Source organism: Mya arenaria, chromosome 1, assembly GCF_026914265.1.
Source record: "Mya arenaria isolate MELC-2E11 chromosome 1, ASM2691426v1".
NCBI lineage: Eukaryota > Metazoa > Mollusca > Bivalvia > Myida > Myidae > Mya > Mya arenaria.
In genome coordinates, this window is record NC_069122.1 from 42,838,287 (window position 1) to 42,857,581 (window position 19,295).

The 19,295-nt window shown below is 33.7% G+C and overlaps 1 protein-coding gene across 1 annotated transcript; it reads left to right on the forward strand.

Moving 5' to 3' along the window:
• Window positions 1–1,930: 1,930 nt before the first annotated feature.
• Window positions 1,931–19,239, forward strand: LOC128227362 (gamma-aminobutyric acid type B receptor subunit 1-like). Its single transcript, XM_052937815.1, has 8 exons — window positions 1,931–2,119; window positions 5,820–5,957; window positions 9,667–9,837; window positions 11,195–11,296; window positions 14,293–14,358; window positions 15,353–15,548; window positions 18,874–19,020; window positions 19,202–19,239. Exons 1-8 carry the CDS (start codon window positions 1,931–1,933, stop codon window positions 19,237–19,239), a joined length of 1,047 nt encoding a protein of 348 aa, XP_052793775.1.
• The last annotated feature ends 56 nt before the right edge of the window (window positions 19,240–19,295 follow it).

Here is a 19,295-nt window from a genome sequence, read left to right on the forward strand (position 1 = left end):
TAGGAATCAAATAAAATAATGAAGCAAAATAATAATGTAGTCTGTAAATTTGTTTCTTTTTCCGACAAACTGAGAAGCACAGATATGTCAAATTGTCAACAAAACAATCACAAATATTAGATAAGTTGTGTGTGAATTCAATGTAGGGTCAGAAAACTGAATATTCAATGAATCATGATGAATCACAATCAGTCCCTGCTTAGAATAAATTGATAACAAACTCATAATATGATAGAGCATTTACACTCTCAACAATAAATACTGGTAGTACTGGACTCAACGTTAAACATATAATCTCAAGTAAATATCAAAGAAATTATCACTAACAAGTTGCCAAATGCTTTATAACTGGATACACGGGTGATGAACAAAAATGTCACGTGACCACAATGTGGCTTTTTGTCTAAATCTATGACATTTTAACACTAGATACGTGTGTTTGCATTCCGGGACACTATTTGTTTCGAAGAGTTCTTGGAAACTATGCAAACATGAATGGTGACCAATACACCGATCGAAAGACAAAACAATGCATTCTTTTTTTGCGCTATGTCTCTTGTACGAACTCCCGCGTATAACAAAAATGTTGATAAGAAACTTACCTGGGATGACGATCAATCGAGCCAAAATACCACTTGCGTTTGCATGTGTGGTCATGTGTCCTTTTTTGTTCATCACCCGTGGGATAATAAATATTACAACTTCAACTAATATAAAGATACACTTGTATTCAAAATCAATACATTCACTTGTATAACAAACATACATTTTGAGTGATAAACCTTTAACCACTTACCACATAATGCGTTTATGGAAAATATGTATTACTGATAACAAGGTTGTAACCATGAATTTAAAAGCTGAAGACGCTAAAATATAAAACGATTGGTGAGTACTAAAATATTTCATAAGATTATCATTCTTCCTCATCACTTGTTTTCATAAATCTAGTTAATCATCAATATGATTCAATATTCGTATTCAGGAATATAAACATATATAAGCGTACGACGCAAATGTGGTTTTTTTCTAATACGTTAAATGGATTTTCTTCGTTTAACAAGGCAAAATATATTTGAGCGGGGACAGAAAATAGAGGAAACTTCAGTGCATTTAACGCGGATTCGGATCTTGAGTATACTGTAAAATGTTTTCGATGTATCGATACCGGAAAAAAGTCGACGCCGCTCGTTGACTTTAAGCCCGCGACGACGATTTATCGACTATCGCCGATAATCGGCCAACCACTATTAATTTTAATACGCATAATGCTATAATTATTTATAATAACACATTAAATACCAAGTAAACAGATAAACACAAAGTCATCATAAAAGTCAAATAAGTAAGTAAGTATAAAAAAAAAGTTGGATTATTTCAAGTTTGGCTTGACACAAAAAGAGTTCATAAAAGTAAGATGAATTACTAAATATCGATAGAGTTAAAAAAAAGTTGCCAACATAAAATCAGTAAACGAGTCACTTCAAATGGCGATGAAGTGATCTATGTCGTTAACATAATTTTAATTAAATTGAATTATTATTACCTGCCTAATACTGCCAAGGATTCTTAATTGTCATTTTTTTTTATTAATTTCATTAAGTCTAAGATTGTGACAGATTAGTGGAAAATGATTTGTATGTAGCTTAACGCACGATCTATTTCTAAGGAAATAAATTTGTCGTTAGATCATGCGAGATATAGTCAAAGCTAATCAATAACATTTCAGATCATTTTATAATAAGAAGCAATGTGTTTCAATTGAATGAAGGTTCTCAGAGAAGCGTTCCGATTAAAATGATTGTGTTTCTACTTGTAGATATTGTTTTGTAATAATCACACCATGAATTAGAAAAAACAAACAATATATATATATATTTTTAAAACAAATATGACGAAATTTATGTTTTATGCGATATCTATAATATGCATGAACATTTGCTATGGGAGCGAGGCTAACACAACGTTGCGGTTGCTCGGATTGCTGCCAATGAGTGGTCAAGGATGGATCGGGGGCGAGGCGGTGCTACTTCCGGTCAAAATGGCGCTCCATGACATCAACAATGATCCTCGCATCTTGCCTGGATACAACCTGACGTACAATTACATAGACTCAATGGTGAGTGAATCACTTAATGAAATTCAAGCAATTCTTTAGCATAGGAAGGCTTGCTTATTTTGTACAACTTGAGTCGTACACACTTTTTTATTGTTATTGTACTAGTCGTGTAGCTTTAATATCTCCGGGAATGACGGTAGCAATGTTAATACCTAGCTATAGATATGTTTTATGTGCTTAATTTTATGTTCCCCTTTTTGATAATTCTACTGGCAGTAAAAATTAAAAGCAAATATACTCCTATTTCGTACATGCCATTATCTGGGTGATTGATAATAACTACATTACGAAATGGAAAAATAGTATTTTTAAGACAATCATACCTAACTAACAATTACTGCTTGTAAAGGACAAACAATAAATTTATAAATAGCCTCAATATTTCATATAAACAAATATCGAACGTAGACTTTTAACATCGTTCAAAGCAAATTAAACAAAATATATAAATGTTTCCAATACAATACTTCCTATTTTTTGCGAATTTCTTAGATCGGATGAATATACAAATATATACTTCCTATCAAAGTCTATACATAACTACGTTTACGTTTGCAAAAATGCTAAAGCAGTTTGGGATATTATCTGCGATCTGATTGTCTCTGCCTTGAATAAAAGTTTACTCACTAAAATTGTTAATTCTTGCGTTGTTGTACAAAAAAGGAGGACCCCAAAATCATGAAAATAGGCGACCTATATTTATTTTTAATATCCATTATCTATTAGCAGTATTGTTAAAGCAGTACGGCTGCAATCAGTTTTACCGATTCTTAAACATCTCAATCAAAAAAGTAATATATTTAAGTGTATATATACTTAACATTAGATTAACTGGTGACGCTGTGGATAATACTGGTATTTTCAGCAAAGAAGTTACAATTTAAGGATTTCTAAAATCTTTTGATACAGTGGAATGGAAAAATATTTTAATAGTTGCGCTTCATAGATTTCTTTTGTTGTTGTTGTTTTTGTTCAAAATGTGTGAAGACCCTTCATTCTAATATGATATCCGAAATCGCAAATATTGGATTGATCTCTGGATCTTTTCTATAACGTAGTATTCGGCACGGTTGTCCTCTTTCTGTTTTACTTTTTGTTTGAGTTGATGACATTATACAAGCCCTACTAAAAGTGTGATACGCAGGTTTAAAATAATTAAGGTTTTAAATTTAATAAAACAAAAATACATGGTATTTGGATAGGGTCAAAACTCACCATATTTATATTTATTTTTATGACATAATTTATTTGCGCAAGCAGATTTAAACCGATGAATAGTACGTATGTACCATTCATATTACGGTTTGATAAAATTACAGCTCATTTGAAAAATGAAAGTATTTCTATATGGTCTTTTGTTCTATTAATTATGTTACTTATATAATTGTTTAAGCAACTTGTACAAAGTCTACTAAGTACAATTTTAAACTATTGTTGTTGACAGCTCTTTGTATGTATTGTGGGTAATATTTGTGTATGCTCTGTATCCAAGAAGAAAAGTCATAAATTAACAATTACAAAAAGAAAAGAAAGGGTTCTAGAATTCATAGGAGATGTCAAGCTATCATATTCATACATGTTTTCATGTCGTCACCAGTATTATAACTCACAAACTCTGGTAAAAAAAACAAATGATCATTGTCTCGATTTCCAGATAGCAGATCGTTACGATCTTTTAACGAAAAACCTCTAATGTTCCATAATTTCATATTTGTTCCCAATATAAATACACATTGTAATGTAAATTTACGAGTTGGATTTACCTCCAAAACAGATTAATTTAATCCATATTTGTATTGTTTAGCATGGGTTTTTTTTTTCAGAAATGATTACAAAGCATTCCAAAGCTGAAACATCACCTCCAAATACATTCGTTGTCTCAATAGCGGAAAAAATGTTATGGTTTCCAAAGCTGAAACATCACTTTCGCATTATTCAGTTGACTTAACAGAGAGTTGATTTTTAATTAAATTGTTCGGTTACAAAAATTGAAGAGGGAGATAGCGTTTACGTAAAGAATCTGTAGCCTACGCAATACGTGCTCAAAAAGGCGTTGCAAAGACTGTTTCGCTTAGTCCCCACCCCGTTCTGTAAAAGAAAGAAAAACATAGCTGAGTAACTGGATCTGCAAAAACCTTTAAAATGCATTGGTTCTTTACATCTTGGAAATGTTCTACTGAAAAGCAAAGTTGATTTATGCAATACAAACATGGTTGAATTAAGGCTAACAGTCGCTCACGATGGCTAACATTAACAAACTGTTTGTTTTGTATCCCTATTGATATACAGTGCATTCACTGCAAAGGGGAACCAAATGGCAAACGTTTGCCGCAAACATCATTACTGAACGAAAGGCTATTTTTAATACCAATTTCACGACATCTACTTTTATCTCTGTAATTTAGTCTCTCGTCGTCTTCGTTTAATTCCATGACCAAGTAATCAGTACCATCCACCAAAATGTCAGCTAATAATCGTTTTCAATGGTTGATATCCGGAATTCAATCTTGATTGGATTCTCGAAGGCATGAACATGTGCTCGTAGACCTTCACAAATAAACAACATTTTGTGAATCGATATCTCCACTTTACTTGATTAGAACCAGGCGTGAATGATTACTTTATATATATATAAATAATATGTCGTTGTTATTTTTGTGACACTATAGTTAGAACAAAGCTTTAAAATGAATTTCTTTCATGATATTGATTATATATTTCTTTGTATATCATATAGACTGCATGCCTGTAATTTCAAATGTGATTAGAATAAAAGAAGAAGAGCTTTGTTGGTTTCAATCATGCAGATATTGTGCAATGATATTGACATGTTGTCTTGTGTTCTTTTACTCATTGAAATAAGTTTAACCAAAGTGGACCCAACCGTTTGACAGGTAAAACAAATATATTTGTGGAAAAACGTATGCTTAGAAAAAGCCAACTTAGGGGATGAATTTAGAAGTAAATGAGTCAATCAGTTCATAGTATGAGGTGATCTGAGGAGCGAGATGAATTTTGAAAATCAACATTGAAAATTGAAAATCTGACCAATAAAAAAGATTTAACGGACATTTTGTTTTATTTAAGGTGTTTGTTTACGGTACGCGAGTTGATTCGTTAATCATACGTTTAAGTCTGGATAACTTGAGGTGGTATTTGAGGGAAACTGGAACGTCATGCGTTTAGGTTCTAAACGAGTTCAAAAAAGTTATTTTGCTTGGTTGTGATTTGACGTAGTTATTGCCCCTGGAACAAGGTACTCACGATATATATACGGGCTATTCACCTACCTGTCTGTATTATATATTGATAATGTATTGAAACTGTCCTTTTTGTGATTAGGCACAGTTTTTGTTGCAGTTCCACATTGGTTATTTAAAAACCCGTTCATTTGTGCCTTTATTGTAATTGATTATGGGGATGACTTTGGCCATTTGGCCATGGCTGTGAGACATTTAACACGCACATATTCCCTGTGGTCAGACAAAGCGAGACATGGTTTCCGATGTTGTCTTCCCATCAAACGATTAATGTATTAAAAAACTTTTATCATGCAATATTGAAAAAAAAACGTATTGACGTCATCCTGTCTATAATAATATAAATACGTCAACTTGTTTAGAAGTTTTGAAAAAAGTCTTCAAACATCATGACGAAACGTCGTTTATCTAAGTATAAAGCATTAATTTCAATACTTCAGTGCACAGAGGGCGTAGCCGTGTATCGGATGTTCCGGGAGCTACAAGCGGGTCAGCCATATCACATGGTGCTCGGGGACGGCTGCTCAACATGCTCCGCGGCCACCGCACAAGTTTCATATCTCTGGAACCTTACTCAGGTGAGTCCATATATTACAAATTATTTATTGAATCTTACTCAGCTTAAACCATATATTGCTAAACCCTTCTAGAATCCTTCTGAAGTAGTCCCAAATATAACTAATTCACTGGAATCTTATTAGATAAGCCCATGTATTACTAATTTAATTATTTGTTGGAACTTACTCAGCTTAGGCCATAAAGGAAGGTGATATATTACAAGTTCCTTCTGGAACCTTACTCAGTTTAGGCCATATATTGCTAATCCCTTTTTGAATCCTACTTAAGGAAGGTAATATATAACAATTCCTTCTTGAACCTTACTCAGTTTGGCCATGTATAACTTATTCCTTCTGGAACCACTCTCTGGAGAAGCCCTATATAACTAAATCCTTCAGGAATCTTACTCAGGTTAGGCCATACGTTGCTAATTCCTTCTAGAACCTTACTGAGATTAGGCCATATATTATTTGTACATTTATTTTGACTGTTGACTCAGCATTCCGCCATAAACAATTCCTATTCAACACTCAACTCGTATGGTTATATTGGTTGCAGCTTAACGGCAGTGCAAGTGCACTTAAACTGAGAGGACATCTTATCGAAGAGCGTAGGGCCAAACCTTGTACGATCAAGAATTTTACTCGAATACTGCTTTTAGATCTCTTGGCTTTGCAAAAAAGGCTCTATTTTGAACTTTTGATTATGTTCTGTCATAGTAACAAACATTTTGATCACATTTCACACTTATTCATTATTTATAACCCTATGAATCGTGAGAGATTCTCCTTAACAAAAAATACATTAGATACAAGGCCGCGAGCGTTCCTTTGTCCAGGAATATCATGTGACTTGGAGATATCTACATTGGTTATAAACATTTATATCAGAGTTATATGTCGATTGCTTAATGACATCGTCTAAATTTGATATTGACATCATGTGTTTTCATGTTTATTTTGCAACATTTTATTACATGTATTTACAAGTTCACACTTACAAAAGTAAATGAAACATAGTTCTATACAAAGCCTTTTTTAAATAGTTTCTACATACTAGTATGTGACCACATATGTTATCCTTACCGAGGAAAACAACTATATGATAGGCTCTGGATTTTGAAAGTCGTTATTTTTCAAACAAATTCTTCCTGAAATGAAATAAATGATATGAATGTATGTTTACAAAACATAATTATACAACGAAATACTTTCAGAAGCGATTTATAGGTTATACATTGCAATATATTTGTATACAAGATTTATCTTACAGTGTACTTGAATTAACTTATTAGTCTGGTTTAAGGGTATCCGTGATTCGGGAGGGGTATATTGCATTATGCTGGAGGCGCTAAATATTTGGATGTGCTCGAAACTCAGTGGGAGTTGGTAGGACCCACTAAACAGCGTTCACATCTATGAATATATCAACTTATAACAATCTTCTCTTTGCCATAATATCCATTATCTGGCGAAATGTTCTACTACTTTCTTATCAATTTGAAAAATAAGTGTTACGTAATGCAAAATACTCCTTTGTGTTGAACGCTCGTGAATTGTAAATATGTGTAAACATCCTTCATTATATTTATTCATAGAATAAAATTTAAAAAAAAATACACGAAATATAATTTCAGGAATTTTAATATTATCAATCCTTAAATTAGGATAGAAAAATCAAAATAAACCCGTTTGATCATTTGTCAAGTTTTTTTCTCTGCTCATTTTCGTTAGAAGTCAGTCTCCTTTTTAACTACACGTTTGTTTCAACTATATACTTTTTACCCGCGTCATAAAAATCCTTCCTAAATGCATTTCGTGATGTTTGGACTTTCAGTCATTTGATTATATTCTGCGTTACTAACAAGGCAGTATGATTAGGTTACAAATAATGGAGTATGATTGGGTTTCTGTATGCTACCCTCATCCGTAATAATTACTCCGTAAAAGGGTGGGCATATGGAGGTGAAGGCCACTTTCGTACATGATGGATCGACATAGATCTTAGTCGTATCATCAACCAAAGGACTGGATATGGCGACAGGAGCTATACTTACAACGTCGACAAAAGATTTAAAATTACCGGTGATGAGGGAGTTGACAACGGCGACGGGGGAATGACGACAAATGGCGGGCGAGTAACCGCCGGTTTGCTTGAAGCGCCTATGGTGTTTAATTACAAAATTCAATAACAATGGCGACGACTGGAAAAAGAGCGATAGAGCGACTTTGACATGGACAACATTATACCAGACAGCATAAAACAGATATTCACTTTCCTCGTCTACTATGGGTCATAAGGCTCTCAGCCTTTGGCAGAGTTTCATTTTTAATTAATAATAATATGTAATCACACGCAAGCAGTTATTAATAAAAACAATGATAGCAAAAAAAAGCATTTCTAAATTACACAAAAACCTACTTTTTAAATGAAAAAAATGATAAAATCCTCAAGTGCCCTATACCCATTCCGATCGTTCGAGTTATATTCGCAATACTCATATACGTGTTCACAGAACGTCTTTCAGCCCATTCTCTCTTTGATCCAGATTATAGTGCTCGTTATTATAAGTATCTTCCATGGCCGAGAATGTAAGAAAGGTTCATTCCGACCCGAGCGTAGGGTGTTTTGCGGAAACGAGGTTTACCGAGTTTCCGCAAGACACCATGCGCGAGGGTCGGGATGAACCTATCTTTCACGAGCGGCTATGGTAGATGCTTTTTCTCCTACCTCAGTTAAACAAAACTAAGTAAAAATATATTTTTTGCTGGAACTCTTTTGTGCTTAGTGAAAATAATTGCGTATGGATATGCGATAATTCGTGGTTGTCATGGATATGCGCGCAGTGATTTCGATTATGTGAATAGTCAAACCGGTCTTCAAATAGTTCTTAGGAGAGTGACGCATTATTTCTTGAAAGGTGCGTGGAAACTAATTTATGGAAAAATTGAAGGGAGAAATAATTATTTAGCGTTCTAAATATTGCCACAAGACAAGGTTTCCATGATGCTACAGACGACAGTCTTAAACAAGGGGGGTAATTACAATGTGATGACCATAAAAAAGGAGTTCCATACGGGCATTTTATCTTCGCCCGTGGGCAAGATAATAATTTCTAGCATGGTTAAATTATTGGATCTACTTATCTGAGGTGGGAGAAAATGTCCTCTGTAATGTCAACACATGGGAACTGGTTTCTGTGAATTTAAATGTTTTTAAATTTGAATTAAAGAAGCGTATATCCGCAGTGTTGTCGAACTAAATTTTTATTTTAACATTAAAATGTTATATTACATTTACTTGAAAGTCATAATAAGATATTACTTATTTACTCTTTTGTATTTTGTTCGTCAGTTATATGTCATCCAAATTAAGTTCTTTCACTCACTTCTATGATATTCTTGCACCACACAAGGAAACATATGAACTAAAACATTTAATGACTTTATGAGTGCATTTCAGGTAAGGTATGTCGAACATATTTTTTTCATCAATAATTCAGTGTTATCTACTGGGCAAATGACTCTGGTTAAGGCACAATGCCAAAGCCGAACAAACACTAAACGAGAGATGCAGAGAGTACAAAACACGGACATACGACAAAAAAACGTAAACATATTAGCAAATGTTGGGGTTACCGCCCTAGAAGGGTCAGTGAAACAGAAGTTGACTAGGGGGTTATAACCCTTAATTTTAATAACAACAAGCTTTCAAACATTTCTATTTCAGTTATCATACGGCTCCTCTTCGCCCATCCTTTCAGACCGTAAAAGATTCCCAAAGTTCTTTCGGATAGTGACTCCGGAGCAGAAGGTGAACGAGGCAAGGATCCAACTGATGCGGAAATTTGACTGGAACAAGGTCGCCACAATCCATCAAGCACTCGAATTTTTCTCCGTGGTTTGTACAGTCGATATTACATATGAAATACATTGTGGTGATGGTTTCACTCGCAATATTTGTTTACACTTTATATATCAATTCTGGAAACTTTATCTTAGGTCATGAAGACATTGTCAAATAAGAATGAAGGGAGGCAAAACGTATTCGCTTCGTTTTAAGCATACTTAATACTAAATACTTTGTGGTACAAAAGGATTGTTCTTCGATTCATTGAATTTAAAATCAAAAACTATATAGTTTATCATATCAAAGGAACTCGTTCATGTTTAGTCCGCACCTAATATGAGTTTACACGGTAATGCATCTGAACTCCCTTATAGTATATATTTTACACTCTGATACCCAATATAAAAAAAACCTGGTTTGGGGGTTGGAGCAAACCCACGCTTGTACAGTCACGGCAAAATTAGAAAACTGATACTATGTTCATTCGTCCTAAAGGACTCATAAATATGCCGACGGATATTTTAACCTTTATTGAACACATTGGTAGCATCAGGTGATGATGTCAATGCGCTACAGTCTTTTGCTGAATCGCGTTACAATGCCGCTTTGCAAATTCGTGCACTTCAGGCATTTTTAACATTACATTAGCACTATTGCCTAATGATGCGGTAATAGTCAGTTTCTTTGCTGTTTCGAGGGCCGTAACCATCATATAATTAAACTGTCTTAATACTTACGATCATGCTTCCGCCAACTGGATTGCCGTCTAGAGTCTGATTTAGAAATAATTTAGAAGTTTCTGACGGCAAACCCCAGATTTGCATGAAGTCTTTAAATTGGTTTTATTAATTGGGTTGCTAAGCGGTTCGCGCATGAACGCTGGCTATAATCGAGACTTCGTTAACAATCCGCCAGTCTTATCCCGAATCAATAGGTTAGTTAATCAAAAATAAAGTAATACTACTACATACTTATTAAAATAACCTTTTGTTGAACATTATGATTATATAATACAAATTAGATGTTAAAAAATCAATTTAAGCTCAAGTCGAATGTAAACACATAAGACAGATTGCAAATACTAATACTAATACTAATACTAAAATAATAATAATAATAATAATAATAATAATAATAATAATAATAATAATAATAATAATAACTTTATTTCATGAGTTTTTTTGTTTAATAACGAAATTGGTTTACATAATAAACAAGCATTTATAATCCTTTATATTTCCGAGTGTTTTCCTCCGCGCAGCGAACATGCATTATCTTCAAACCAGGAAAAAAGAATCAACTGTGCGTTAATAATGCTTGGTGGTAAGCCTTTGCCTGGACGGCATTTTCCTTAAACAGATGTCGTCTTTAATATCAATTAGTACGGTCTTTCTTTTCTTTTGAATAGGTCACGGACGACTTTGTTCGGAGAGCTTCGGATCTGAATGTCACTATAATTACCCAGGAGATTTTTGTCCACGATCCCATGTCAAGGGTCAAGAACCTGAAGGTCAGTAATAACGAGTAGTCATTCGACTTTCTCGGTTCCATTTAACAGTTCTTGGGTAGAGAATCTTAAGGTCAATAACAACTAGTTATCATTATATTTTTCTTGGCTCTTGAGTAGATAACTTAAAGGTCAGTAACAACTAGTTATCATTGTACTTCATCGGTTAAGATTACAGTTAAGGGCGCAAAACTGTAATATCAGTAGTAAGTAGTAGTCCATGCATTTTCCCGACTACGCTTAACACGTCTGGGCACAGAACCTTACAGTACGTTTTATATTGAGTAATCTGGTACATTTTCGGCTTCGTTTGACAAGTCTAACGTGCATAACCGTTAGGTCAGTTGCAACTAGAAATAATAATTTCACACTCGCGGTTTCGTTACACAGGTCTATATAACAGAACCTCAAGGTCAGTAAAAACTAGTAACATATAGTTTTAATTATATATTATCGACAACGCTTAACATGTCTACGGTTCATAGTACGATGGTCAGTTACAACTAGTTATAGTTGTGTCTTCTCTGATATGTTAATCAAACCTAGGATACAGAACCTTTAGTTCGGTTAAAAGTAGAACATTTTAATTTTTCAATTACGTCTATAGGGCCTCAATAGATTATCAAAGATTGCGCATTTGACTCAACCCTAACCCTTAACCTAACCATAACTTTAGTAATGATCATACAATGATCTCTTGTTGTCTTGTGTCCTTTTTTCCAGTTTTTTAAGGTAAAATCCGGGTTATAGATTGGCGTCCCGGTATCTTTCACAGTTGACATTGAAGATTTATTTCGTGTTATAAAAACAACAGTTTTTTATCTGATCTTCAGGAAATCAGTCAGAATACTCGGTAACATGATATTTAACTTTTTTTAAGCATAATAATGGAAGTATGAGTCATCTTGGATCAACGACTGGCCCAGACCAGTGTAAGTGTGTGTCTGCAGCATTTAATTTTAATTTTACCATTATAAACATGCATCTTGCAAAATTGCTTTTATAAAGATAAAAAATTCGGCCTAATGCGGTCTGTATTGACCCTTTGTACTTTTGTATTACGGTAGAGGGTATATCCATAGTTGAGGGACTCTCTTACTCATTTAATGTTGGCTAATATTATTGTCCTGTTTGAGGAAGCTTTTGATGTTGCCATTCACAATGTTTGATGGATAAAACTAGTGCAGTCTTGTATTAGTTCTAAAAATATTACTAAAATGAAGTCAATTAACAGAAATGATAAGACTGGTATCACAGAGACTACTTTGATACTATAATAGTTGTTAAACAAGGGTCAACTCTTTTTCCACTGTTATAATTAACATTAAAGATGCAATAAATCTTACTAATCTGACTGAGTCAGATTTAACTTGTTATCATTTGTATGCTGATGTTTGCTGATTATATATTTTCCATAAAAACAGGTAACTTTACAAACTCAATGAGAATGTGTGTATTGGTATTCGTGCAAATTTGGTCTGTAAATAATGTGCAAATACGTAAATTTGAAAAGACAGAAAACTATTTATAACCTCGGATGGCTTAAAAATTAGAAAAATATAAAGGATTGCTTCGTATGAGTTATTTTTCCTTGAACTGTAAATACGCCTTATAAGCGGTCAAAATATTAGGTGAACAACCTTTTAATAACCAAGAAGTCTTTCGATTTCAAAGATTCGATTTAACTCTGCAGACCTCTAACGTTGCAACGTGGACGTACATGGTGTGTTGACCGTAACATTATTCAATCGGAACACCTCGTTCATTTTCCATCGAACGAACCTCGGATGCATGCCGTTACATTAGTAGAAGTAGTTTGTAAAATTAATAGTAAATCTATTGATTAATTATAGCATTTTAAGGTGTTATTTGAATCATTGATTTCAAATTAATTGCTAGTGAAGTGTCTAATTGCATAGATAATTATTTTTCCTTAGAGTATTAGAGTAAAATTCCCTAGGCTTTACTGATAAATTGAAATGACTACGCGATTATATGCAGCATAGTTACGTGTAAAGAATTCTGATATTGTAAACCATCCATTTACATCCAAGGTTGTTTTCGATGAAAAATGGCGGTAGTTCTCCGATATATCATTGTCATGCGAGGAGCGAGTACTAAATTAATGGGTATAAAAAGGCTGGCTGCGCTAAGTCCTTGTTAACCAAATATATATAGAAGTAAATAGCACTCGTCATGATCACGCTTGCTATGTTTTATTGGTGATTTCTATTAATAATTTTGGTCTTGGATTTTGTTCAATATTTTTTATACCTCATAATATAACAAACAACTGTTAACGCAGAAAATAAAAATATCAGTATGTAAAACATGGTATGAGTTTTTATCTAATCAAAAAAATGATGGTTATCGTTTGTTTGAAACTGATTTGTATTAGAAACTCACATCATCGATGTTTAAATATATATAATAATGCTATAATGTATGTCGCAGAAATAATATTTGTATAAGATATGCGTGGCTGACACTGGTGAAATAACAATACTTCATGTGTGGTGTAAATCAGTGGGAGCATTAGAGCATTATAAAATATGAAAATCAGATAGGATAAATTAAATAGTTTAGCTGCTTTAAGAAAGACCTTTCTGCTAAAAAGTAAATAGATTCGTTCTGCTAAATTTTAACTTGGCTTAATTAAATTGTTTTCCAATAAACATGTTTGTTAGGATTTTCATATTACTTTTTATGAATGGATATAATTCAATTCTTACATACTTTCATACTTATGACATGAACATACCTGTGGTATAATTGTTTGCAGTTATTAATGTTTGATATATGTCTAGAATAATAATAATAATCATGCATGCACATGTCCAATGGTAGGCTATGCCGATTGCCCATAAACTCTAAACCAAAACCTATTCTTGTTGTTTCTAACGCATGTATAACCATACACTTTTCATTGCATACTGCTGTTTTGTATGCATGCATTACTATAATATTATTCTTAATATCTATCTTCTTTATATTGTCAGGAGCATGAAGCGAGGATCATCATGACAGCGATGTATGAGGACAGAGCGAGAGCAGTGCTGTGTGCAGTAAGAATAATATACAAATGTGTCGTAAATAACACTTCTTAAAAACGTTCTTACCATTTCTACAAAGAAAATTGTTCAGTTGTAACATTCCGACGTCCGTATACAGGTTTAAAACCATTGTATCGTCAATATTGCATCACTACTTTATCAGGGTTTCATCATTGCATCATCAAGGTTCCATCATTGCATTATCAAGGTTCCATAATTGCATCATTAGGCTTGCATCACTGTATCATTAAGGTTGCATCATATCATCATTAAGGTTGATTCATTTTCAAGGTTGTTTCACTGCATCATCATGATTTCATCATTGCATCACCAAGTTCCATCATATCATCATTAAGGTTTTTTTCATTTTCAAGATTGCATCACTGCATCATCATGATTTCATCCTTGCATCATCGATGTTACATCATTGCATCATCACATTAAGGTTGCATCATTGCATCATCAAGATTGCACCAAGCATCATCAAGGTCGCATCATTGCATCATCAAGGTTGCATCCATTTGTCACAGGGTGAGAAAAATATGAAGCCAGACCATGTTTCTTGTTGGTGACTTTTTGTTTTAATGTTCTATGTCATTGGCGTTTACCCTGTACCTTACTTTTTATGTATATAGTTTCAAACGCGGTGAAGTACAGACACCTATCGAGACAAACATGTTTTGTAGCATTGTCCCTTTTTCCTTTTTACAGCAAAAAAAACTACTAAAATATCAGCAAATATTTTCATCACAGCATGATTTTGGAAGTTTATTGCATTAATGGCAGTATTAGTTTGTATTTTCCACAAATATTTTATTCCATATCTATTTAATAATTCTGAAAGAAATACTCAGCCGAAAACACAAGGGTAATAATCATCCTTACTTAACTCTTATAATTCCTCAAATATCTGATTAATCTCAAAGTTTCAACTGATTTTTTGACTAGCACATTCAACGTCACTGTCAACGTTAGATCCAATAAATTAATTGTTTGCCTATCAAAGGCATACAAGGTGGGGTTGTACGGCGCCAAGATCGTGTGGGTGTTCGCGGGCTGGTTCTCCAGAACTTTCTGGCTGGTGAAACAGGATGACATTGACTGTACTCCGGAGCAGATGGCCTTGGTTGCAGAGGGTGCCTTCTTTACTTCAGCCGTGCATTTTAACCCCATAGAAGAGAGGGGTATTCACGGAATGACGGGTATATTTATGTTGTTTCTTTATGCAATATATATGTAAATTATGCGCTCATGTTTGTGTCTGTAATTGAGACTGATGTCAGTATGTAATAAGTAAACAATGTGTATTTAACCTCAAGGTCGTTTTCGATAACATCAATATTTATAAAAGAAGATAAGCAGAATTACATGTATACACATACACGTGTATTGCTTCAAAATACCTCGTAAAAATTGGTTCAGCAATATCTGATGACAATTGTTTTCTAATTGGTTCAGTGATTTCCGATGACACTTGGTTTTTTTAATTGGTTCAATCATTCTGAAAAAAACATTGTTTTTTCTAATAAGTTTGGTAATTTTTATACTAGTAACACTTGCTTTTTAATTTGTTCACTCATTTCAGATCACACTTGTCTTCTATCTAGTTGTAAGAGCAACACATGTTCGCTTGCTCCGGCTGTTTTCTCATTGACTGGCTCCTATAACACTAACACTGCTTATTTTAAAATTACGTGTAATGGTTTGGAAAAGTGTGAGGTGGGCTTGGTAGGAAAGGGTGCCTTCTTAACTTCAGTCGTAAATTATAACCCCATAGTCTAGCGCTGATAAGGCTTATATTTTAATATTTCAATAATGTGTATTGGTTCGGACAAATGCAAAGTTGAGAGCTCTCAACTAATATAGCTCAACACGACCCTTCAGAGAGTTTCAGAATCACTGACCTTTTGTACATTTCGTTTGTTTTGTAGCTTTTATGCATTAGTCTTGTACTGTTTAAAGGGACTTTGTAAACCTGTTGGCTACTTGAATGGTTAATGTAATTCACGTTGTGGTAATAGCTGAATTTACATCAATAGTGTCACGTCAAAACTATGCCAACGATTTTCAGGCCACACAAAATCTTCATTTACTCAATTAAAATGAATAAGACCTTACACTATCATAAATGACGCAACGCCATTGGTCCAGGACTGGTCACGCGGTGACCCTATATTTTTCCATATTGGGTCACCAAATTTATATCGTATCATAATGGCGTCTATTTTCCGATTCCGATGAATATTCTGATGAATAAAAGAAACATTGAAACATGTAAACAGGTTATCGACGTGATATATACCTTACGGGGGTCACCTACTTACCCCGCAAATTATCCTTAATACGCCCTTTTATATACCCCTTTGCCGCTCTTTTTATGCCTCTCACACATCGTCGAGGAGGTAGGCTTTCGTTCATTCGCCGACATGTGGATAAATAGTTCCATTTTTTTTTAAATTAATTATATGATAGTGTTTTACTGCAAACAGTTTATAAACATTCATATAGATCTTTTCATAAACACATATACGTCCAAAATAATAACATACAATGCACGACAGGATGAGGATTAACATTGTATTAAAATATTTTTTTTCCAGTTTTGGGTTTGTTTCATTGAACATTTTGTCAAGATATATGGGTGTTCAATCATCTTTTATATCAATAATCAGCCTGATTCGCTTGTAGACGGGTCATTTTCCAGATTAATAGTGAAGAACACGATTTTCTGACAGTTAACGTGTAATTTTAGCAAATTAGTGTTTGCTTTTACCGGGAAGTCGTATCAAAGTAAGGCGATTTGAAAATATATTCGATAGATGATATAACGTCCGCTATGCCTAACTAGTAAATACTACATAATCTTCACCATTCATAGGTTCCTGCAGGTGCTATTTTACTACCAGCCAAATAAATGCGACAACTTTCCATTGATCAATTACAGTGTGTGTATACCACGTGATAAATTACGTCATATATGCTACGTCGGAAGGCAACATTTTGCTTAAAAAAAGACTTAAATCAAAGATAACTTTTCTTTTACTACACCATTTTAAATAAAACAAAGGGCAGTCTATGCCCCTTAAGGAGCCCCGCCTTCGTTTTTAACCGAAGTTTGATAAGTTGATTAGTTTCATCAAACACTTCGACAAGCCTGTTTCCAAAATAACCTTTTGACAGTGCTCCGTCAGACGGTCGTATTGTGAAAAGGTTTGTCGAAGTGTTTTAAGAAACTGAACTCTCAATCAAACTATGGTGAAAGACCGAGGGCTGGGCTTAGTAAGCGGCGTAGACTGCGCTATGTTTCATTTAAAATGGTGAAGAAATAGTGAGGTTATCTTTGTTTAAAGTCTTCATTCGAAGCAAAATATTGCCTTCCGACGTAGCATTTATGACGCAATTTATCACGTGGTATACACACACCGAATTACATCGAGGCAACTTTAAAGGAATTGTTATTATGACCAATCTGATAGCAAATAAACGAATTTTATACATGGAAATACCTTTGTGATATACAAATTATCGTTATCATGTTAATATCCTGTTAAAATTTTGTCACTGTAACCGGTGGCAAAATTGCCTTAATTTGTATTTTCCGTAATGTTTTACCAAAGGTAACCGAGACAAAATAAAATTTCAATTTAAACATTTATTGTATTGGTACATGTGTTTTGCTATGTGTGTATTCTGTTGTAAAAATGTTACAATAAGTTTTAACAAATGAAAACACCAAAATAACAATTCCAAAGTTTACATTTTAATTAAAATACGTTATTTTTTCTTAAGCTGGTCCTGTAATACTGGCCCTGGACTTAATCTCATAAAGATCGTTACCAAATTCCATAACCTATGATAAACGATTGACTCTCCCAAAACGTCTGTCTTTTGATAAGCTTCTTGACTATTGATTTCACTGAAATGCCGTATAAATGCTGATAACACACAATTCATTTTTAAAACCTGCTTTATATCGTTAACAGAACAAAGGGAATCAAGGTACAACGTAAGAATCAAACAAATAGTAATTTTGTCAAAATTATTATGTAACTTAAATCTATTACTTATAGAAACTTACCACTTGTATTGCGAAAATATTGAGCTTTAAACCATAAAATACCTATTGAAAGACGTCTCTTTTTTAATGTTCGAAATATTATTCAATTGGTGATGGATTTGAATATTTGCTTGAAAGCCACTTTTTAAGGGATCTTATCACATTTCTTTGTAAATCAACCAAGTTCTTACAATTTGGAACACTTCATGAACCGTAATAATGAAGCAAAACAGTTGAAACTCTAGTATAGGATATATTGTAAATGCGACCTGTGTCCATTTTTTTCTAATAGGTAAAACAGCTATTTTAGTTTTACGGATCTTCAAATTTCATTATCATACAACATATATAAAAAAACAGGCCTGAATTATTTTCATGAACATGTACATAATATGATTGTGATGTCCCATGATGTTAAACAATTATGTAGATAAATGTGATAGTCAACTTCAAAAAACAAATATTTACAGTTTCAGACTTCTTGGACCGCTACTACAAAGACCCAGATTATAACCCAGACCTTGAAATATACAAAGTTGCCTTCGGCCAGTCGTACGACCACATATGGATTGCGGCCTTAGCACTGCACTGCACCGACACTGAACTAAGACGTAGAGGTAATAGAGCAATGTTTGTGCCCAGGTTGAAGGACGGAATTACCAACCAGGACACGACACACATGGACATTGCATTAAGTAGACCAATGTCTATAACTATATGTTTTTCTTTCGTTATTCTTTGCGTTTCTTCATTGTTATCTAAAGGCTAATATGATGTAGAATACAACTTACATTTCAGCCATCGAAAGTGTAAATAGTACCAAGGTTAATCAATAAGAATTTTAACCTTTTGCGGGTGTTTAATATACGCCTACTGCCTCTCATCCGATACA